The sequence below is a fragment of the Macrobrachium nipponense genome, chromosome 2 (assembly GCF_015104395.2).
Source record: "Macrobrachium nipponense isolate FS-2020 chromosome 2, ASM1510439v2, whole genome shotgun sequence".
Taxonomy (NCBI): Eukaryota; Metazoa; Arthropoda; class Malacostraca; order Decapoda; family Palaemonidae; genus Macrobrachium; species Macrobrachium nipponense.
The window spans coordinates 89,601,056-89,625,740 of NC_087201.1; the positions used below are offsets into that span (position 1 = coordinate 89,601,056).

The 24,685-nt window shown below is 41.5% G+C and overlaps 1 protein-coding gene and 1 long non-coding RNA gene across 3 annotated transcripts in view; one reads left to right on the top strand and one right to left on the bottom strand.

The window, feature by feature from the left end:
* LOC135220768 (ER degradation-enhancing alpha-mannosidase-like protein 2) overlaps window positions 1–24,685 on the bottom strand; it is a 104,164-nt gene that overhangs the window by 26,836 nt on the left and 52,643 nt on the right. For both annotated transcript variants that reach the window (XM_064258223.1, XM_064258224.1), the window contains 2 exons: window positions 19,669–19,808; window positions 18,786–18,897 (listed from right to left, as the gene is read on the bottom strand). In XM_064258223.1, the coding sequence (XP_064114293.1) occupies window positions 18,786–18,897; window positions 19,669–19,808 (252 nt within the window). The remainder of the gene's footprint in view (window positions 1–18,785; window positions 18,898–19,668; window positions 19,809–24,685) is intronic.
* LOC135220769 (uncharacterized) overlaps window positions 1–24,685 on the top strand; it is a 116,399-nt gene that overhangs the window by 25,834 nt on the left and 65,880 nt on the right. The window lies entirely within an intron of this gene.

Here is a 24,685-nt window from a genome sequence, read left to right on the forward strand (position 1 = left end):
AGCTCAGGCAGTGTAGCTCCCCCACTCTCTTTGAAGATGCCAAGGGCAGGTGGAAAACCATTTTGAGTGTCAAGTTCCTGTCTGATGAATAATCCAAAGGCTCACACGGAGCTTTAGTGAAACATCTCAAGACCAAGGAGACATCCCACATTGGGGGCTTGAGCTCTCTAGGAGAACGTGACTGTTCAAACCCCTTAACTAGCAAGGAGAGTTCCCAGGATGAGATGTCGATACCTGTAAGATGAAACACTAAACTCAGGGCCACCCTGTAGCCTCTAATAGCGGAAACACACAAACCTTTCTCATCCCTGTGGAAGGTCAAAAAGTCTGCCATGTGCTGAATAGAGGTTCCAAGTGAAGAAAAACCCCGTTTATGACACCAATCAAAGTAAATCGCCCATTTGCCTTGGTAAACGACAGAGGTAGACTCTCTGAGACTGCTGGACATTTGCCGTGCTGTCCTCTGAGAAAAGCCTCTCGCTCGGAGGAGATACTTGATAGCCTCCAACCGTGAAGAGGCAAGGATTATACTGACTGGTGGAATCTTTCTACGTGTGGCTGACAAAGAAGATGCCACCAGAGGGGAATCTCCCTTGGCACCTCTAACAACGACGACAGCAGATACAGAAACCATTCCGCCTGTGGCCACAGAGGGGATACCAAAGTCATCCTGAGACTCTGCGAACTCATCAACCTGTTCAGGACTTGACGGATCAAACAAAACAGAGGGAAGGCATCCACCTCCAAGTTGTCCCAGGGAAGTTAGAACGTGTCCTCCACTAATGCCAGAGGACCCGGAACCACTGAACAGAATATTTCCAGTTTCCTGTTGAACCGGGTCGCAAAGAGGTGCAGCATGGGTCTCCCCCAAACCTGGAAGAGCTTTTCTGCCATGGCCGGATGAAGAGACCATTCTGTGCCTAGCATCTGATCCCGATGACTGAGCTTGTCTGCAACCACATTCCTTCTGCCTGAGATATACCTGGCTGAGAGCTCTACCGAATTGCTGACTGCCCCCTGGTGAACCTCGACTGTCAAGTCGTGAAGTTGACGTGAAACCAGGCCACCCTGCTTGTGAACAACAGAATGACCCTCTAATTGCTCCCTTAATTCCTTCAGACCCAGAAAGGCTGCCTTAAACTCTTAAGACGTTGATATGCTGCTGTTTGTCCTTCAAACTCCAAATGCCCTAAGTAATGAGGTTGCCTAAATGAGCACCCCAACCTGCAAGGGAGGCATCTGAAAACAGAAGGAAGTCCGGGGGAAGAGAACGCAGAGGAACACCCTTCAAGAGATTCCAGTTGTCCAACCACCAACGAAGGTCTTCTCTCACTTCCAGGGACAGAGGAACCCTTATTAGGGGTGAGTCCCCTGCCAGAGATGAAGTCACCCATAAGGGACCAACTTCTCCAGAGAAGACAAAATTTCCAGAACCTGCCACTGATGAGCTGACTCATGTGGTTGCGATAGGAAGTCACGCACCACCATTTGCAACTTCTCCAACCTCTAATCTGACGGGAAAACTCTTGAGACTGCCGTATCGATGACCATGCCCAGATAGAGAATCCTTTGACTGGGTACAAGGTTAGACTTCTCTTGGTTTACCATGATACTGAGTTCCAGACAAAACCGAAGAAGACAATCTCTGGAACCTGCCAAGACCAACCAATCATTGAGGTACCTCAGCAAACGGATCCCCTGAGCATGGGCCCAACTTGAGATGCGAGAGAAGACCCTTGTGAACACCTGAGGGGCTGTGGCCAACCCGAAGCACAGGACTTTGAACTTGAAGACCTTATCTCCGAAACAGAGGCGAAGGAACTTCCTGGACAACGGATGAATAGGGATCTGGAAATGTGTGTCCTTTAAATCTATCGACAGCATGAAGTCGCTTTCCCTCACAGCTGCTAACACCAATTGTGGGGTCTCCATCTTGAACTTTGCCTTCCTGATGAAATGATTCAAGGTGGATAAGACAATCACAGGTCTCCATCCCCTGACGCCTTGGGCACCAAGAAGATGTGACTGTAAAACCCCAGAGACGGATGCACCACTTCCACTATTGCATCTTTGTCCAGCATCTTCTGCACTTCCTCCCGGAGAGCCAAGCACTTCAGAGAATCTGGGGGATACACCCGCCTGAGCAGAGGTTTGTCTGAGAGCAGGGGGAGAGAAGTCGAATGGTAGTAGATACCTCATCCGAATGACATCTATTACCAACTTCTCCTCCCCATAACTCTACCACTTGGCCCACTGGCCCACCAGGCAACCCACCCCACCCGTGGCAAAGGAGAGGAAGAGGTGCCCAACTATCGACGACCCCCCTTATTTCTGCCCCTGGAGCCCCTTCTTGACCTGCAAGAGCAGGAGCAAAAGGGACGTTGGTCCTCTGACCTAGACTGGGACAAATGGGAAGGCCTACCAGGTGACGATCTCCATGATTGCTGCTGAGCAGGGGGAGGAGGAGGGGCGGGACGTCTCCAAGAACGAGACTCTGACTTTGACACAGCCTGGTGCACTAACCTGTCCTTTGTGTCAGCCCGGCATCGGTCTATCACGTCCTCTAGCTCAGTCCAAGGGAACAGGAACTGAGATTCTAAAAGGTACCCCCTTAGTACCAACAAGGACCCAGGGTCAATCAATCTTGCTATCCTGGACAAAGCCACGTCTCTTCTGATCAGAAGAAGATTAGCCCACAAATTGACTCTGAGGTGTGCGAGAAACGAGAACACCTTGCCCCCCAACTGCAACAAACTGGCAAGAGAAGAAGCACTCACCAACCCCTCTGGGGACCTGTCAGATGCTATCTTGGCAATGACCATGAACCAGAAGTCCAACCATGACACAGTCTGTAACATGGAGGCTGCCATAGACTCCAAAGCTGAGGCATCCTGCGGAGACAAGGATGGCACCACCGACCTCACCTGTTCCAAAGTCAACCCTGGCTTCAGATGAATGACATCCGGGTTAAGGTGACGAGACAAAAAGTAGGCAGAGTTCGTAGCATAATACTTCTTATGCCTCGTGAGTTGAGGGGGAAGCAACTTGGAAGAACCCCTTGACTGAAGAGACCCGTCCCTATCTGACACAGAGGCATTCACCTTATGCAAGACCGACTGGACATTCCCCGATAAGGGAAGCTGAAATGACAACTAGGGATCTTGCGTAGCCCCCAGCAAGGCTTCCAAGCAAGGAGGAGTGAAAGATGACCGAACCTGAGTCCTACTCTCCAAATTGTTGAACCCACGAATGAGATCAACAACTTTGGTAAAGGAAGACAAAAACTCTTGCATATCTCCTTCCTCCTACTTCGGCAACGGACTCCAACAACGAGAAGATGCAGACTTATCCAACACCCCTTCCTCGTGCAGACCAACAGAAGAGCCAGCAGCCAAACAGCCTGAAACGCCAGCCGACCTGCCTGGGCTGGAGCCAAGCGCCAACTCTTGCGATGAACCAACCACAACACCAGGAACATTACTATACACACTCCATATGGATGACTCGTGTATGTGGCCACGTACGCGTCCATGCGGGGCAGATGCACGTACGTGTACGTGTGAAGGAGAAGCGTCTCAAACACTTGACAAAGAATGAGAATTCCTCAGAGTCGAACCCCGGACAGCATCAAGGGGAGGGGGAGATGAACACTGGCTGCACTACTTCCACGTTCACAACCCACAATCTTTTCACAGGTGCCTCGAGATCCTTACGGCAATGAATAGGCCCTGGTGCCAAAGAAGCGGAAGAATCCGCAATATGTGCACAAACGTGCGAGGTTGCAACACACCCGCAACTCGATGCAGAGGATGAAACAGCCACTGCAGATTGCACAGATGAAACACTAACACTCTCAGGAACAAGGGCGTGCCACTCCTCACTCATAGATGAAGAAAAGGCCGATGCGGCGGAGATGGGGGAGAAGGAGAGGAGGACAGTACTGACTCCTTACACATTCTCTTGGCAGGAGAAGGGGGGGGGGGGGGGGGGCACAACACAACACGCTTGCTCCCAGTCTTCTCAGCTGACAAGGCAGCAAACCTATCTCCCAAACCATAAAGTCCAATCTCTTAAGAACCGCCTGACATAAAGCCTCAGATAGATCAGCAAGAGAGGGCGCAGATGACATGGAAGGGAGATGGAGCGCACTGGAGCAAATGATGACAACACAAAAGAGCGAGGCAGCGCAGCAGAGGGAACTGGGAGTGTCGTCACAAGCGGCACTGATGTCACGGCTTTCCCTCGACCCGAGGAGGCAGCAGGTGCCACTGGCAGAGAGATACAAAATGGCTGACCCCGTGACGTCACGACTTCTCCATGACTTGAAGAAGCAGCAAGTGTCACTGACGGAGCAATACAATATGGCTGACCCCAGCTACCAATGAAGACAAGGCCAGGAGGAGTGGGGAGTGGTTGGGTAGCCTGAGGGGGGAGGCGAGCATCCATGAAGTGTGTCAGCAAACCCTCCTAGGAGGGTGAACCCCGTAGCCCAAGCGACTCCCAGAGCACTGCCATTTGGGATGCCTCCGAATCTGAAACAAAAGAAATTGATGAAAAAGCCTCCTTCCTTGCGGGAAGTAAATTAACTCCCGAGGAAGAGGGAGCGACATCACACAATAAATTAGCCTGAGGGCCTCCCGATACTTCCAACAATGAATCGATGGAAGAAAGGGAAGGAGACAAAGGCACAACAACACTAGCATGGGGTGTGACTGCGGCAGGAGACAAAGCATCAGGGAGAGATGAAAACCCCTCCCATGAAGGAAGAGTAGAAACTACAATGCTCCCTCTTACTATAAAATAACTTCCACTGCTCTCTAGGCCACACACGACAATCTGGGTAGGGATTTGTTATGGCACAAACATTATCACGACACCTACTGCATGTGGAGTGTGGGTATGTCACTGAAGAAGCCAGGACACGAGAACACGGGAACCTTGAGTTCCCGGGCATATACGTTGGTGAGCCCGAGAAAGAGCAGAAGAGGCCATAATACAAGCAAACATACACAGAATCACAAGCGAAAACAGGCAATGAACTGGGTAAAAGGCTGAGAGAGGGCAACCACAACTCTCACCCAGGTGGTTAAAAAAAAGACTGAACGTGGTGGCGTGGGTGCGTGGTCCTTGACCAGTTTTTACCTGATACACACACTCATTGCCAGATCTCACAAGATTCCTAACTTTTCATCTGCGATTTAACCGGATCCAGCTAGGCACTAGAAAGTTATCCTATTGTTAAGACCAAAGGTTAGAACAAGGTAATTTGCACTATTCTTTCACAAAATGTAAAACTACATTTTCTTGAAGTAGACTGAAAACTCACATAATCAAACCAAGGCTTTATGCTTAAAAAAAGGAAGTTAAGAAACTAGGGTCTAATTAACTTATAAAACATCTCTCACCTCCTGGAAGACCAAGATCATCTTGTTATATTCATAGCTGGTCATCTTTTTATATCAAAGTGGCAAGGTATAATAAGGCAATACACTGCAATTCACACTAATGTGTCTGTATAAATACTGAAAAGTCCCTTTGATTCGATTTTCTTTTTGTGAAGTTAAACAGTACTAAATGGTCTTGACCCAACAGCCTTGGCTATACACCCAACTGACTCCTAACTAAGAATAATATAAAGAAGTCAAATAGACTTTTCTTTACCTTTAAGCTCAACTCAAGTTAAGACCCCCCCCTCAAAGTGAGACCACCTTGACGTGGTGAGGGGGGTCTTGAACCCCTGGAATTTGTTCCCAGGTTTGAGTCCAAGAGTCTCATGTATTTATAATATTAGAAATTTTTTGGAATAATTTAGTGGGATTTTCCACTTTTTGAAAAACTTCACTGCTTAGGTGAGTCTGAGAAGGGATCGTGCCTTGGAAGGGGTTTGCATTCAAAGCTAATTGTGGGAGTTGTGGTGGTTGAGTCGCCACCCAATATGGTTTGCACCTAAGAGATAGTGATGGGATTTTCCTATTGCCATCTTGAGGGCAGAACCATCTCCAGGGATCAGCCCATCGGAATCCTGGGGGACTGGTGTTTGGGGATGGGACTCCTGGCTTCTATCCAGAAGCCCACCAATACGTTTGGAGTGGGGAGTCAGTCCCCATTAGTGGGGGCAGAACTCCCAGCAGGCGGATTGGCTTATACCTGGGCCACTGCAAGCATATTGATGCCATCCCAAAAGGGTAGGGTATGTGGTGGACTATTGGGAGTCAACTCTCACTTGTGCCATTGGTGGAGAATGCAAATACGTACCTGAATGATCCACGATACTTTCTTGATAAAACCAAGCAGTTTTGGCTGTGTAGGTGAGCTGGTTTGTGTGAGGTGGTCTGGTGTGTGCATGCTTATTATCCTGGGATCGCTTTGTGGGTTTTTGACAGTTTGTTGGGGTGGTGAGACTAGGCATTAGAAGCTGCCTGGGTTTCCCTTTCTGATGTGCTGTTGGGGTCTCAGCAGGGCTCTTAGGTGTTGGATGCGCACTTTTTGGACTTCTGAATGTGAACTGGCATAATTCTATGGATTTGAACAATAGTTTTCCCTCCCCTGGATCTGACGACTTACTGGGACTGGCAACGACTTCTGGCATGAAGATGGATATGAGCTCGGCTATCGGACAGAGCCAAACACTGAGACACCAGGGTGTTAGTAAATCTGGTGGATTTGATCCTAATAGTAGAGTCCTTCATTGCACTAATATAAACTTGTCATTAGATTATGAGTGTTTGTACAGTGTAATGAAACAATTTGGTAAACTGAAAAGAATGAAATTAGTTCTAGAAAAAGACAAGCAGTCATTTTCTGCTTATGTTAAATTTTCCTCACCCTTGGAAGCTAGTGAGGCACAACAAAGACTCCATGGTCACATTCTCAATGATTCGGTGCTTAGCACGAAAGTGTTTTCAGTGAAAAATTTAAATGATGAGCCATTTGATTTTATCCCTAAGAACAAAGAACATGGACCAGCCCCATGTACAAGGAGGGAGGAAAAATTTTTATAAAGGCTGCTGAATGTATTGAGAGCAAGGTAGGTTCCATTCCCATTGGAAACTTGAAGTGTTATGGAAAGAACTTGCTAATATAAACTGGTAATGAAACCCAAGCAATTTTGTTATCGAATTTTAAACCTCCTGAAAGTGGAAATATCGAATGTATTGCATCGCTTAGATTCTTTAACACACCTGCATGTTTTTGAAGAGGAGGATATTCTCCATCGATGTCCTCCTTGTGTATCTCACGTAAAAAAACTATGAGGGGATGCAGCTATCCTTTAAACCTTCTTCAGTTACCTACCTGATACTATCATTGTTGGCCATGAGAGGATGTGGTTAAAAGATATAAAAGAAATCCTAAACAGTGTCGCAAATGTTTTGAATATGGCCACATTCAAAACTCGTGTGAAAACGACAAAAGATGTTCTGTGTGCTCTGTGGAGCATAATAATTTTGACGAGTGTGTAGCAGCCCAATACTGTTTTCAATGTAAGGGTGATCACTCTCCAAATTCTAGGGCTTGCCTCAGATACAGATTTGAAGATGTATTGGCAGTGGCTGACAATGAACATATCAGCATTAGCGAAGCAAAGCGTGTGATAATGGGGGCAAACAAAAGTGCCAACTCTACCTATGCTTCAGTAATAAAACTTATGAAAAATTCCAGCAATGTAAGGCAACTAATAACTGCATCTGATAGTAGGCATCACACACCTGCTACTTCACGGACTGTAAATAATGAAAATCCCCAATCTGTCAAGAAATTTTCATCTGCTAGTGCCTTGGAGTCCAACACGAAACGTAGTACTTCAAAAAGTACAGAAAACTCACCTCCCAAAGTCAATACAAAGGTGACTAATATGATAGTTGCAGACTCACCTCCAAAAAAAAGGGAGCCAAAATCAATTAATAATTCGGGAAGCTGTTCTAAAAACACTTTCAGCAAGAATAAGCCAAGGGACCAAGTCCAATTAGATAGAGCTAATTCAGAGCCACCAATTGTCACAGCCACAAACAAAAATTAAAACAAAACTATAATTACAACCACCAAGTAGCGCACAAGGAATACATCCCCAAATAATGATGGCTTTAAAATAAAAACCTCAAATGGGTACAATATTTTGGAAGAGATCTCTCCATCTAGAAAGGTGGTTCCAAAAGTGGTTCCAAAAGCAGTTTCAGCCCAAAAACATGTGTTCTGATCAGTCTTGCCGCCCTAAAACAAATGAACCTTTTGACAGTAGAAACTCTAATCAGAATCATAACCAGAAATATGATCAGCCAAAAACTCTAAATTCCAACTCAAAAGAAAAAGTATTAAAGAAACAGTCACTTATAAAGGAGAACTTTCCTCTCCACACTAGGAACAGTACTTCCCCAATAAGGAGTGGGAAGTAGCACTTTTTACCACCTTAACATTCATGTTCGATATCCTTCAGTGGAACTGTAAAGGTCTCAGACCCCGTACAGAAGACCATAAAGTCTTAATTCATGAATCCAATCCAGGGATTATATGCCTGTAGGAGACAATGTTAGGTAACTCTCCTTATAATCCTGGACTAAATTATTTAATATCTAACTCCTCTCCCCCAAGTGGTGGTCGGGCCCATGGAGGTGCTGCAATTATTGTTAAAGCTCTGCAGCACTCCATAATACAATTAAATACAACTCCACAGGCTGTTGCTATTTCAGTCATCTTGGAAAAGAGGATAACAGTCTGCTCCTTATACCTTCCACCAGATCTTGTTTTTAACACCGAAGATATTCAGTCCTTAATTAACCAACTTCCAGCTCCTTTACTTCTCTTAGGAGATTTTAATGCCCACAACCCCCTTTGGGGAAGTCGGTTTCTAGACAGTAAAGGGGAATTAATTAAAGACGTTATTGATAGGAATGATGTTATCCTATATACCGTAATAATGGGTCAATGACTTTCCACAGCATTCATGATCATCATTTCTCTGCACTAGACCTTAGTATCTCTTCAACAAGTATCCACCTTGATTTTAGTTGGTCTGTTAACGAAAATTTAAATGGGAGGGATCATTACCCGATCCATTTGAAATATGCTGTGAATGGTCCATCTTTAGTTTTACTGAAGTGGAAGGTAGAGGAGGCAGACTGGGATAAATTCAGTAAGGGCGTCAAACTAGATAGGGAGTTTGAGTCATTTCATTCTCATCTAGATGGTTATGATTACTTTATTGAATCTACTCTGAAGAGTGCTGAAGGCTCTATTCCCAAAACAAAAGGCAAACCTCGTAGACCTGCAGTTCCCTGATGGAATAAGACTTGTGGTATTCTGAGGAAAGTTACTAGGAAGTGCTACAGACTTTACAAAACTAGTGGCTCTCCTCAGTCTTAATTAATTTACAAACGTGCTTTAGCCAAGCAACGGTGCTTTTATAAGTGCCAAAAGAGAAAGTTGGCTTTACTATATTAATGGAAAGACTCCACTGAAAGTGGTGTGGTGCAAAATAAGGAAACTGAGTGGGAAATTTGTTGCATCATCATTAGCCTCATTAAAAATAAATGACACTGATCACAGAGCCAACTGAAGTTGCCAATGAGCTAGGAAAACACTTTTCTGAAGTTTCCAGTGCCAACAATTATTCTCGAGAATTTCAAAACATTTGGAATTCTGAAATGATTCTGGAATTCAATTCAGGAAAAACTGAACCATACAACTACAGGTTTTCCTTGAAAGAATTACGGGAGGCGCTCTCCTCTAGTGAATCCACAACTCCAGGTGAGGATACAATCATATATGAAATGCTTAAACACCTCCCAGACGATGCCAAAAAATATTTACACAAGATTATAACAAAATATGGGAAACAGGAATTTTACCCAACGACTGGAAAATATCCATAATTGTTCCAATTAAAAAGCCTAATAAAGGTGCTTCCCTAGCCACCAGCTATAGACCAATAGCTCTTATCAGCTGTGTGTGTAAGCTGATGGAGAAAATGATAGATACTAGACTAGTTTGGCACTTAGAAACTAAAGGATTAATATCATCATTTCAATTTGGTTTCAGGAAAAACCGCTCTACCCTTGATCCATTGCTGAGGCTGACCAACCAAATCCAGCAAGGATTCGCCAAACAATGTCAGACCATTGGGGTATTTTTTTACCTTGAAAAAGTGTATGACACTGCCTGGAGAATTGGCATCATGAAATAATTGCACAAGATGGGCATATGTGGAAGAATGATCAGATTTATATATTCCTTTTTAACAGACAGATTTTTTAAGGTAAAAGTGGGAAACTCTTTCTCCCAACCTTTTGTGCAGGAGGAAGGAGTTCCCCAAGGAAGTGTTTTAAGTGTAACACTCTTTTCAGCGGCAATAAATAGTGTGGTTGAAAAAATCTTGCCTCCAGTTAAATGCTCACTTTTTGTTGGTGACCTTGCAATATACTGCACAGGATATAATTCACTGTCAGTATGTAAACATCTGCAAAGGTCTATTAATGCATTTACTAAGTGGGCTGATGAGAATGGTTTTAAATTCTCCTCTTCCAAAACACTTGCAGTAAGATTTACCAGATGCCGGCGTGTGGAAGAAGTTCCCCACACTTGGTTTAAAAGGATCTATCATTCCTTATGAAAATGAAATAAAATTTCTGGGGATGACTGTTGACCACAAATTAACATGGGCCAGCCACATAAATGCCCTAAAGATTAATGTAAAAAAAATCTTTGAATATTTTAAAGGTTGTTTCTGGTTTTAGTTGGGGGGCTGATAAAAAACCCAGACTATGGCTGTCAGATCTATTTCTCAGCTTGAAAACCAAGCTAAAGGAATTGGATGTTGTACAGAGAATGGGGTTGAGAATATACTCAGGGGCTTTTAGAACTTCTGTTGAAAGCATATATGCAGACACAGATCACCTTCCCCTTGATCTAAGAAGGCAAGAGCTAGGGTTGCGATACGTGGCTAGAATGAAAAGTGCTCCCAAAAATCCCTTCTTTCAAGTACTTAAGGAAACAGACTCGCAGAATTTCTCTAGTACAAGAGCTTCTAAACCATTCCAAATTCGACTGAACAAGGATGTTAGGGATAACCATCTCAAATACCAGAAATTCCTGGAAGTAAAACACCCTGTAAATCCTCCATGGCTTATTCCTGAAGCATTAGTATGCAAGAAATCATTTAAGATTGATTGATTGATTGATTGATACTATATTAATCTAGCATCGCGACAACTAGGTCATTGATGCCGAACTATATATAAAAAGCCTATAAATTTTAAATAATAATTAAACAGAATTATTTTAAAAATATGATAAAAGATACTGGAAATTATAAAATAAATAATATAAAAATGAATTATATAAAAAAGAAATTATATGCATATACATATACACACACATACATACATACATACACATATGTATACGCACACATACATACATATATACCATTTCAATAAGAATAAAAGCAAGGCGCACACAAGCATCACAGTTTATCTAAAATACCAATGTTAAAAAGAAATCCAAACAAGTCAGTCATGTTAAAAATTCCATTTGCTCCTAAAATTTTTGATAACATAAAAACACTATTCTCCTTCCCATAGTATAGATATTGATTGCGCTGTTCCACCACACTGGGGCACTCAACCAGCAAGTGCATAACAGTCAGTGGAACCAGGCAATCCTCACAGTATGGTTCGTGATCACGACTCATCAAGTAGGAATGTGTCAGCCTAGTATGTCCAATACGCAAGCGGCACAGAGCCGTTTCAAACCTTATGGGCATAAAATTGTACAGCCAAGGATTGATTGCAGGTGCAATTGTTCTCATTTTTACATTTGTAGTTAAATTTGACCAAATATTTTGCCAAAGTACTTTATGCTTCTCTCTAATTGGAGTATATAAATCTCTGTACGTCAGCTTAAATGATCTGGGCTCAATACGAGAAACAGCCTCTTTGGCAATTGCATCAGTGCGTTCATTTCCAGATATTCCAATGTGTGCTGGAACCCAACAAAATTCAATATTAAAACCCCTCCGGTTAGCTAAAAATAACCATTCTAGAATACTTAAAACTACTGGATGTTTGGAATAAAAATCTTTCAGTGACTCTAGAGTGCTTCTAGAGTCACAGTACACAATAAAATTCTTATCACTACTTTTTAAAACTTCTTTGACAGTATTTAAAATTCCATATAATTTTGCAGTAAATGCAGATGCATTACTTGAGAACCTTCCACTACGCTCAAAGGATGGAAAAACTATGCCAAAACCAGTGCCTGCATTGGTTTTGGATCCATCGGTAAAAACTGGGATAAAATTATCATGTTGTGACATATGATCTAAAAAGGTATAACGTAATATTTTATCAGAGACATTCTTTTTTGGTTGATTAAAGTAGTTACAAAACTCTACTGCTGGGAATTTCCAAGGGGGAGATACAGATGCCTTGATCGGTAGTACACATTTGTCTGGAATGTTCAAGTCTTGGAGGGTTGATTTCAGTCTGAAGGCATATGGACGTGGCATCTTTGGATGACTTTCATAAAAGCTATCAAATCTTCCATTTCTTAGCGACTGGCATACTAGGGATCCAGGAAGTCTTTGGAATCTGAACCAGCTTCAAGCCAGAAGACCCTGGTAATGTAAGGCTAGGGGCATTTCCCCAGCATCTACTAACATACTCTCTATAGGGGAAGTCCTAAAAGCTCCAGTAGCAATCCTAATTCCAGTATGATGAATGGAGTCTAAAATCTTAAGGCGACTTGGGGTAGCCGAGGTGTAAACTTCACATCCATATGTTAATTTTGATAAAACCAAGGCTTTATACAATGTCAATAACTGGAGTCTATCAGCTCCCCAAGATGTACTTGACAAAACTTTCAAGATATCCAAGGATTTTCTGCACTTAGCCTGACATTTAGGATATGGGGAAGCCATGTCAACCGAGTATCGAAGATCATTCCTAAAAACCTTGTTTCGTTAACACAAGATATTCTCTGACCATTTACATATAAATCTGGGTCTGCATGTATCCCTCTAATTCTACAGAAATGCATGGCTAGTCTTTGATGAAGAAAATCTGAAACCATGCACCTCAGCCCATTTCACTATCTTATTTATTACTATTTGTAGATGACGTTCTGCTACTGACATACGTGCAGCTGCAAAAGATAAAGAAAAGTCATCCACAAAGAGTGTGTGCATAACATCAGCAGGTATTTGCTTTACTATGTCATTAATTGCTAGAGCAAAAAGTGTTACACTTAACACACTGCCCTGAGGAACACCTTCTTCTTGTTTACATACTTCAGACAGAACTGCTCTTACTTGTACTTGAAAATAACAATTTTTCAAGAATAGCTTAATAAAAATAGCTAATTCTCCTCTTAAACCATATTCATGGACTACTTTCAAAATTCCATCACGCCACGTAGTATCATACACTTTTTCCAAGTCGAAGAAAACCGTGATAAAGTGGTGCTTAGAGGCAAAGGCTTCACATATTGCAGACTCCATTCTAACTAAGATATCAACAGTGGATCGCATACTGCGGAAACCACATTGGGCCGGAGAGAAAAAGTTTCCTCGCTCTAAATACCACACCAAACGAGCATTCACCATTTTCTCCATTAGTTTACACAAACACGATGTTAGGGCAATTGGACGATAATTTCCTACGAAAGAACTATCCTTTCCAGGCTTGACAAAAGGAAGGACTCTTGCTAGTTCCCAACATAAAGGGTAGTCATGTTCTTTATAAATTCTGTTTATTATACTGAGGATAAATCTTTTAGTATTCTGAGCAGCATGCTTGATCATAGAATATGAAATTTCATCAGGACCAGGAGCAGATTCTTTACACTTTGAGAGAGCCAATTCAAATTCTCTCATAGTAAATGGATTATTATAAGACTCCTCTTTATTTGTTGTGAAATCAAGATAATACTGTTCCATTTGTTTTCTGCTGTTTGCATATGGTTTCTCATTATCTTTTTTAGATATTTTAGCAAAATGTAGGGCAAACTCATTTGACACTACTTTTGGATCTCCCACATTTATGCCATTTATTTTTAACACTGGTGGTTGGCTAGGTACAAACTTTCCTGCTATTTTCCTTATCTTCTTCCACACTAATGTGATGGGAGTTTTGCAATTTATGGAAGAAATGAAGTTTATCCAAGATTTTCTTCGTGCAATTTTAATTTCAAACCTAAACTTTGCCCTAGCCTTACGAAATTCTACCAGATAATAGTTACATTTCCGTCTTTTATACCTAGTAAAACAAGATCTCATAGTTCTATGGGTTTCATGGCATTTTTTTGACCACCATGGTACTGGTCGGTGCATAAATAGACCTGATGTTCTTGGAATTGATTGGAGTCCAGCTGCAAATAAAGTAGTTATTAACAATTCAATAGCATCCTCAATGCATTCAAATTCCTCTGCTGTAGCTTTGATTGAACTATGCTCTTCAAAATTTGCCCAGTCAGCTCTTTTTACACTCCAACGGGGTAATCTTGAACATGGAGGACTTGATCCAGTGCTAACAACAATTGGAAAGTGATCACTACTGTACCTATCATCGATCACTCGCCAATTGAAGTCCATAATGGCATCGGCACTACATATTGACAAGTCGATGGCTGTTAAAGTACCGGTCTGTACATGGAAATGGGTGGGTTCTCCAGTGTTTAGAACACTAACATTTTCACTTTCAATAATGGATGACAGGCAATTTCCTCTCTCATTAGTAATTAAATCCCCCCATAAAGGATTTCTTCCATTCATAACACCTAGGATGATGAAAGGCAGAGGAAGCTGTCTGATGAGATTACAGAAATCAGTACTAGGGAAAGCTACATTTGGTGGAAGATATACAGAACAAATTGTATATTTACGAGCCAGAAACACTTGCACTGCAACAGCTTGCAAAGAAGAATTAACAGGAAAATGCTTGTGTGGAGTATCATGGCAAACATATAACATTGCTCCACCCCGGTTTCTATTATTTTGATTTAGATCTGAATGGAAAGCAACATATTCTTTAGGGCAAGGAATAAAATCACTGCTGAGCATAGTCTCCTGCAAAGCTATGCAAACAGGAGACAACTCAAAAATTAGCATTTTGAGCTCCTCCCATTTAGCTCTCAGGCCCTGACAATTCCACTGAAGAAAATTTAAGAATTTACTGGAGTTTAGAGGCCTTGATAATAAGGCCTCTTTGAAGATATTTTGTCTTCGTAGGGTTGCCAGGAATTTGGGGAATCCTGCTTTGTTTTTTCTTAGAGGGTGACTCTGCCACCCTCAGCCTCCTTTATTTTTGGGACTGGCATTGCTACCTCCATACAGGAAGCAACTTCTGGTTCTTGGCTGGCTGCCCCCGTAGCTGGCGCTCCTGGCTCCCAAGAAGCCATTGTATCAGCCAAGGAAGGCGACCCCCCAAAAGAGGCATGCACATCGGCAAGGACAGACGTAAATTCCAAATTACATACACCAGTCAAAACTGATGCTGCTTCCAAAGAAACTGATGCTGCCTCCGAAGAGGTTGATGCAACAGCCAAGGCTGATGCTGCCTCCAAAGAGGCCGGTGCACCCACCAAAGCCAAAGGCTGATGCTGCGTCCGAGATGGCTGGTGCGCCAGCCAAAGCTGATGCTGCCTCCGAAGAGGTTGATGCACCAGCAAAAGCTGATGCTGCCTCCAAGGAGGCCGGTGCACCAGCCAAAGCTGATGCTGCCTCCAAAGAGGCCGGTGCACCAGCCAAAGCTGATGCTATTTCCAAAGAATTTTGCACATCAATCAAGGATGATGTTGCAGTCTTAAGACATTTCGATTTGAGCTTTACCCAAGTTGTTTTTGCTGCTACTTTCTGTTACATGGGATTTTTTAATTTTTCCACCTGTTGTCTATTTGCAGCAACACTTGCAAAAGATACCCCTGGTCTTATAAATTTATTCAGTACTATTCTTCTGACTTCTGCAAAAGTAACTTTCTCAAGGACTCTAGTATATTGAACTTCTTTTTCAAAAAGGAAAACATCACATGAGTTCAAGGATGACTGGTGTGCTTCCCCACAATGAATGCATTTTGGTTCAGCATGGCAATCACCATGCTCAACTTCTCCACAATTTATACAAATTGCAGGGTTTCCTTGCAACTTGGATCTACAGGACCCAATTATATGCCCATATTCCTGACAGTAAAAACACCTCCTGGGTCTCGGCACGTACTGTTTCACTTTATATCTATACCAAGCTGCTTTAACAAAATTTGGCAATTTAGAAGAATTGAAAGTTAATAATAACTGTGGCATAGGACACCATGCCCCGTTTACTTTCTTTTTTAGTCTTTCCACCTTCAATACCCCATGATCTTTAAGTTCATCTTCCAGTTCCTCTTCAGGATGAATCATAAGATGAGGAGCATATATAATTCCTTTGGTATGATTGAAAGTATCATGTGGTTTATATTCACTCTGAACTCCTCCCAATAAACTCAGAGATTTCAATTTCTCACTTTCTTCTAATGATCTAGTCTCTACCAAAAGCTTATTTCTACCATGTGGCAATATCTTAGGTTCCCTCCCACAACATTTTACAATATCCCTATGTACTTCAAAAATATTCATAACTTTATCCTCAAGGGTAATGGTTAGATATTTATCAAATTCATTAGGTACACATCCTCCAGATTCTTCTAAGGATTTTCTTCCCACAAAATTTCTTCTCCCTTGATGAGGAGTATATAGTGCCATGTAACCACACTGGATTGAAGAGTCTTTCCCATGTCTGGTTCCGTGCAATGGTCATCAGGGTTTTGGGGTTTTAAGTTTCCCATAGAATAATATATATATGATTCGTCTAGGTTTTCCCCATACCCACCATGGAGCCACATTTAGAGGATGCAATTCCCTTATTGGGGCACCCTAGGGGTACAACCTAGATATACACCCCACATTCAGTACCTTAAGGGTCGTCAGTCCATCGAGATCAGACCCAGCACCGAATGCAGGGTTTGACATAAAAGTTTCCCCTCGCTCGACCACGTTGGGTACTCCAGTTCTACGGGTGGAGAGGCATGCCGTCCCACTCCACCCTCCTTCAACTCCAAAGAACAGTAAGAGCTTGTCCAAATTCATGCTAAGGTCATCAACAAAATCCATTAGGACAGAGGAAGGAGAGAAATAGTGAAAATAGGAGAAGATGATACAGAGTACCAGGATTAATCAGGATGCTCTGAATTGACCTTAGTGGCATGGCAATACCTACCGGGGTGAATAAATCACCCCACCACCATCACTCAATTCTTCATTGCACCACGCAAGCCCCCCCCACTACAGCAAAGTTCCTGGTCACAAGGGGGAATCATTTAAGAAGGACTGTATACTGAAGAAGAGATTAGAGGAAAATTCTTAGAGCACGACGTTACCCATGCCAATTATGTGAAAATTTATACAGATGGATCAAAGTCAGATAGTGGTGTTATGTGTGCTGTTATCCTTGGTGACAGAGCATATGCAGCTAAATTACCTGACTTTGCATCAATATTTCCTGCCGAATTAACAGCTGTAGTCTCTGCCCTAGATTTAGCTCTTCAAAGTAGTGACACTAATTTTGTCATATACTCTGATTCTAAAAGCTCTTTAGAAGCTATAAAAAAATTTAATAGCTTTCATCCGTTAATCCAAAAACTTCAGGAGTCACTTTTTCGTATATATTGTCAGCGTAAGTCAGTCTCTTTCTGTTGGGTCCCTTTTCACGTGGGTATTCACGGAAACGAGACTGCAGACAGGGAAGCAAAAGCTGCTAGCACTTTGCCAGAAACAACCTTCAGGAAAGTACCTCATACAGACCTAAAAGGTCTTATTAGGTCTTATGTATTAAGTGAATGGCAAGAAAGGTGGACTTCTCCTCTTCTTGCCAATAATAGTAAGTATAGAAATATTAGGAAAAATATACTGCCTTGGCCTTCGTCATTCCAGCTTGACAGACGAACAGAGGTTATTTTAACGAGATTAAGGATTGGGCACACTTATTTAACCCATCAGTTTATTTTAGAAGGAAGCAGCCCACCAGTGTGTGCTTACTGCGACAAGTTATTAATAGTGGAGCACATTGTGATGACTTGCCCCAGATATTTTAACCAAAGGGAAAGATATTTCCAAGGTAAATCCCTCTCAAACCTCTTGGGAGATGAAGCAGATATTTCTGCTTTCATCTCCTTTTTAAGGTGTATAAAATTTTTTAATAACATTTAGATAATTATTTATATATTATATCATACAGATTTTTAAAGACATTAAACTATTTTTAATATATATTACGCCATTCATTAAACTTCATATCTTTATTTTATTTATTAGTCACATCTAATTTTATGAATCATTTCTTTCACTAATTCATTAATTCATTTACCATAATTTAACTTATTTAATATTCATTACGGCGCTGAATGGCCTTCTTGGCCCCAGTGCCTGGGCTTTAGCCCTAAATATCATACATCCTTCAAGTTAAGACCGTACCTTTAAGCACAACTCAAGTTATGTTGCTGTCTACTTTCACTGTATGTAATCTAAACAAATCCACATGCAAAACCTCTCATTACCTTAACAATACTGTGCTTTTAAGTATCTGCTCTATTAAGGAAGGCAATTCCAAATAGTGATCTAAAAACAGAAGCCATAGATGTATGCTCATTATTTTCAAGTTAATTTTCAGTTTAATCTTTTTTTTAATGAGTTCCCCAAGAGACCCAGTATACCTTCAAGAGGAAACAGTGGTGCATTTCTATGAAACAGGAATTTAGCAACTTACCTATTCCAGAGTCTTGAGCTGTCCATCTCCCTGTAGTGACATCAATATGGTTGCCTAGCAAATTTATGGATGATCTGTGGTCCCAAACTGCATGCATTGCACGCATTGCTACCTGAAAATTTGAGAGGGATATGAATTCTGACATAACAATTACCAGAAAATAATAGTATGGTCTAAAATTTGGTAGATCCTTGTTAACAGTTCTTAGCCTCTCCAAAGTCAGGAGAATATTTCCCCCCCCAGTGTCCTAACTCGCCTACTAGCATTCCTTGATACCATGGACTAGTAATTCAGAAAACAAAAAATAACCATAAAAAAAATGGAAAAAATATCTGTAGTCTTATGCAATCCTTAGTGCCCTGCTTACCAACTTATTTTTATTAACAATTGCTTTCCATCAAGAAAAATAGTTTCTAATGTCAAAGGGCAAAAGATTTTCCCAAAAAATGAAAACTGTAACAGAAGACCAAATAAGATATGCTGAAGAAGGTATACATGGTTTGAGTTTCAACTGTGAATATAGTTAATTTAAATGTAGCATTTATTATTAGGTGTTCCATAATAGTTTCTATCAACTGGAGCTAGTATGCTAGGAGCATTTAATCCTATTTGTTTTTACATTTTGGACAACCAAGAGAAGGATTTCCTTCAAAGATGATCACTGGTCTGGTTAAACTAATTAGAAAGCAAACAACAACAATAATAATGGCTGTTAATTTTGTATTTTTTCAGTATCTAAAGCTAGACCAAGCAGAAAGCAAATATAAATTCTGGCATCAATTACTGAAGATCAAAAGTTTCCTAATAGGCAAAAGCATTACAAGGCAGAGGTATTGAAGCATTAACTTTTAAATTTTCTCTTTTTGCTGGTTAGTGCACTTACCTCTTCATAAACAGTATCTCCCGTGAGTCTTGACAATGTACCAAATTCTACAATGAAGGTACCAACACCAGCGGTGCAAGTTACAGGTGTTTCACCATAGGGAACACCTTCTTTCAAGTTCACAGTACCATAAGGCATTCCTGAGAAAAAATTTCAAGTACAGTGTAATTCATTTCTAATATATGCTGGCATTGATAAAATAAAAACTGAGCGAAAATATTTGTTTACAACAAAACTAGTATTTATACAAATCTGTTAATCATGAAATAGCCTTTCAGCAGTGTGGAATCCATACAGGTGCACAAAACAAAATATTTTAAAGAAAATTATTCCTACATGCCTGCTTAGCCAGTTCCTGAATCCTTGTTGATCCTCTACTCTTTAGTGCCAAGTTCCTTCTATAGAGAGAGAGGAAGGTAGGAGGCACTGGGGTTTTATGTGATCAATAGATCTGTATGAAAACTAGTTTTCCTGCGAAAATAGTTTGTTAATAGCCTGCATCACCAATTAAAAGGAAGGACAGAGTGGCTGGGTTCAAGGAGGAAAGATGTTGCTGCCAGAAGTCCAGTCCCAGGCAGTGATAAGGAGACTGCATGAGCAAAGCAAATAAAAAAGTACTCCCATGAAAACTGAGTTTACAATGAAAGAAACTCCAAATAATGGGTCTGCCCTGGAAGAAGAGCCCAAAGGATGATCCATCCAACATAAGATGTGTTAGAGGCACAACAGGAAATACATGCCTCCCAAGTGCCAGACGTCTGAGTAAATTAGGAGGCTAGGGAAAGCGAATGATTTAATCCCTTGTCAATGAAAGTACGTGGCCTGTCATGATGCTGGGATGTGGCAAATGTAAATCCAATGACTTTCGAGTGCAAGTGACATCTCATAGATGGAATTTGGCAATTGGGTTTTGACAATGCCAGAGAGCTCTAATGTGTACTTGCAGCCCAGAGACAAAGATTGAGATAGAGGTCCCCTATTTTAATTATGAATGACTCAAATAATAGCTTTATGAAAAAGGATCTTCCCCTAAGGCCATGACATTACTTGAGATGAAAACCTGAGGCTACACATCTCAAGTGAGAAGATTCAGTAGAGTAGGAGACAGCACATGAAAATGAATGCCCCTTACCTCATTTTATCATGAGTCATTATGTTTACCTCAAAAGGTGTTTTTACATGGTTCTATATTTTTCATCTAGATTATGTTATGGAAGGATTATAAACACATTTAATGAAATATTCTGAGAATCAAGTCTGGGAATTCTGTTGCCTGTAAACACAGAAGATTCACAGCAAGTTCAGTAGTTGACTGCATTGAACCCCTAGATTCTTGAGGAGCAGACACAGAACCATGTGACTGCTCTTTCTTGTTTGTCAGACAAAAGACTAGTCTGGGATATTTATAAATGACAAATTTTTTAATCAACTTGGACAAGAAACAAAAGCTTCACAAATGCATTAAAATAAAAAAGCATAAACCACTTAAGATACTAATGAGACTTGCACAACTCTTTGTCTCATTTACACATTAAACCTGACAGTTCAAGACTCATGGGTTTTAACCCTTAAATGCCGAAGCGGTAAAAAAAAATTGTCTCTCGTGTGCCGGAGGTGTTTCGGAGTGAGCGCGGAAGAGGAAAAAATATTTTTTTCAAAAAAACACAGCATGCTTAGTTTTCAAGATTAAGAGTTCATTTTTGGCTCCTTTTTTTGTCATTGGCTGAAGTTTAGTATGCAACCATCAGAGATGAAAAAAATTATCATTATCATATATAAATAATGTGATATATGATAGCGCAAAAACAAAATTTCATATATAATTGTATTCAAATCGCGCTGTGCGCAAAACGGTTAAAGGTAACAAGTTACTTTTTTTTCGTTGCAATGTACACTAAATTGCAATCATTTTGGTATATAACACATTGTAAAATGATAAAAGCAACACAGTGAAAATATTATCACAAAATGATGCATGAATTCGTAACGCGCGGACGTAAAAAAATATTTTTTTTAAATTCACCATAAATCTAAATACTGTAAATACTGTTATAGAGACTTCGAATTTGTTTCAAGATGAAGTTAAATGATGGAATATTACGATACTGTAAGAGTTTTAGCCTACAATTGCAGTTTTCGACCATTTCGGACGAGTTAAAGTTGACCAAATGTCAAAAATTTTGTATAAATTTTTTTTATATGCAATTATTTCGGAAATTAAAAAAGCTACAACCTTCAAATATTTTTCCTTTTATTCTACATGAAATTGCGCACATGTTCATATATAAAACTCTATGAAATGCCTAATATGAAACGGAGCAAATTTTCCGAGAATGCGATGCACGCATTTCGGAGATTTATGGCGGAGAATCCGCGCGCGGAGGGAAGAAAAGTTTTTTTCATAAATTCACCATAAATCAAAATATTGTGCTAGAGACTTCCAATTTGTTGCAAAATTAAGGTAAATAGTTGAATATTACTAAAATATAAGCGTTTTAGCTTACAATTACGTTTTTCAACCATTTCGGTAGAGTCAAAGTTGACCGAAGGTTGAAATTTTGGCACTTATCGTTATTTATATGGAAATATTTCAAAACTGATAAAAGCTACAATCATGAGTATTTTTTTTTTGTATTCTAAATGAAATTGCACACATTTTCATATATAATACTTCATGTAACGGATAATTTAAAATGGTGCAAAAATTATGTCAAAGTGACGAAATAATTTTTGAGATGTGTCACTGATACTTTTTAGTGCGATAAGAAAGAAATTTGCGCTTGCGCGCTTGCGTAACGATTGTAAACAAAACAACGCCTTGATCTGTGAACTCCCAGCATCCCCCAAGGTGCGTGATTCAAAAGTTTTCGGCTGGTAGGCCTATAATTATTTTTCCGCAAATTTAAAAAAAAACTTTTTTGAGTCGACGTATGGTACGTCCATTCGGCATATGGGAGACATTTTGACTCGACGTTTAATACGTCAATTCAGCGTTTAAGGGTTAATTCCATGGCCTGAATGAATCCCCATATTTTCTTGAATTTATGAAAGTGCAGATATATGTACATAATCCAAAAAACATTTTATTTCAAAGACTGGCTGATAATGAAGATGAAGAAAAGATAAGATAAGAAGTCATGCATACAGCACTCAAAATATGTCTGATAGCAAACAAACTGAGTATCACAATTTTTTAAAGATAATTGTATTTTAACTAACTATGTAAATCTGAGGTCCTTTACATTAGGAATTACTATTCAGCGCCAGCTGGACCGGTCGTAAGATTTACTAACAAGTTAGTTCGCCAGTAACTGCTTGTCCGATGGTCGGGAGTCCCGCCCGACTGGAGGTAAACATATCACTTTGCTTTAGACCCAGGAACAGAGTGAGTGGTGGCATGAGGTGGGACTATATGTAAAGGACCTCAGGTTTGTATAGTTAGGAAAAATGACAATTTGTCGAAAATTGCATTTTTCCTAACTATACAAACCTGAGGTCCTTTACATATAGTCCCTCCTCATGCCACCCCTCACTCTGCGTATTTTGCATGGGCCAAAAGCAAAAGTGATTTGTTTACGCCGCGCGACGATCGGACAAGCAGTTAACTACCGTTCTCCCCTTGTTCGAAGCTTACGACCATTCCAGCTGCCGCTAGCTACTTCCTATTGTTAAAGGACCTCAGGTTTGTATAGTTAGGAAAAATGCAATTTTCGACAAGTTGTCATTTGTTCCGATACGTAATACAAACCATCGGTCCTTTAACAATAGGAAGACTCACTTCTTGGTGGGAGGAATCTGAGTCTTTTGATGAACAGACTGGTGTTCGTCCATCCCTGGAGTGCCTCCCTGGTCGTAAGAGCGAGGGAGGGATCCAAGCCTCTGCCCGATTGATCGGGGTGTGCACCGCAGGATCAATGGTCAGACCTCTGGGCCGAGTACTAAGAGAGAGGCAAGCGTATCTCTTCGTACCAGCATTGTAAGAACTTGTTCCTGTACAGGAGCAAATATAAAGTCATGGGTTTGTCTCATGTAGGCATCCACTTCCTCCCCCTTGTAGGAGAAAGTGGTGGATATACGCTCCTATCACTAGTTAAAGGGATAGGATGGAGCTCGGTCGAGTAGCTTACCTGCATCTGACTCCCTTCCAGCATGGTGACGACCGTATCCCTCTGCCCACAGGTAGAGGTAGAGAAAGATGGAGAAGAGAAGCCAGTCACACTCTCATTCGCGCATTCATTCTCCCAGTCATACCAGGAATCGATGCTGTTCTGCCTGCTCGGGTGCTGGGTAAGCTTACACAACGTGTTGAGCAGCCACCACAGGTCCCAAGGAAAAAGTATCCAAGGACTTGTGGGCAATATCCCGAAGGTAGAAGGACGTGAAGGTGGTCTGGTTGGCCCAGACACCTGCCTTTAGGACCTGCGCCACGGAAAAGTTCTTACGGAACGCTAAGGAGGGTCCGATACCTCTGACTTCGTGGGCTCTCGGTCGGAGTGTACGGATGTCGTCGCTACCATCAGCCTCGTACGCTCTCCTGATCACCTCACGTAGCCAGAAAGAAAGCGTGTTCTTGGAAACTTCTTTCTTGGTAACCCCAGTGCTAACGAAGAGGCGTCGACACTCAGGCCTGAGGTGTCGAGTTCTCTTCAGATAGCGCCGTAGCGCCCTCACAGGACAAAGCAGCATCTCATCCGCATCGTTATCGGTGAAGTCCAGAAGGGAGGGGATCATGAAAGACTCGAACCTGTAGTCAGGGATCGACGGATTCCGAGTCTTGGCTACGAAGTTCGGGACGAAATCGAGCGTCACAGATCCCCAGCCTCTGGTGTGTTTAACATCATAAGAAAGACCATGTAGTTCCCCTATTCTCTTCGCCGATGCCAGGGCCAGCAAGAAGAGGGTCTTGAGGGTCAGATCCCTGTCTGACGACTCTTGGAGTGGCTCGAAGGGTCTTCGAGTCAAACTCCTAAGGACGAGAGTCACATCCCACGCAGGGGGCCTGAGTTCCCTGGGTGGG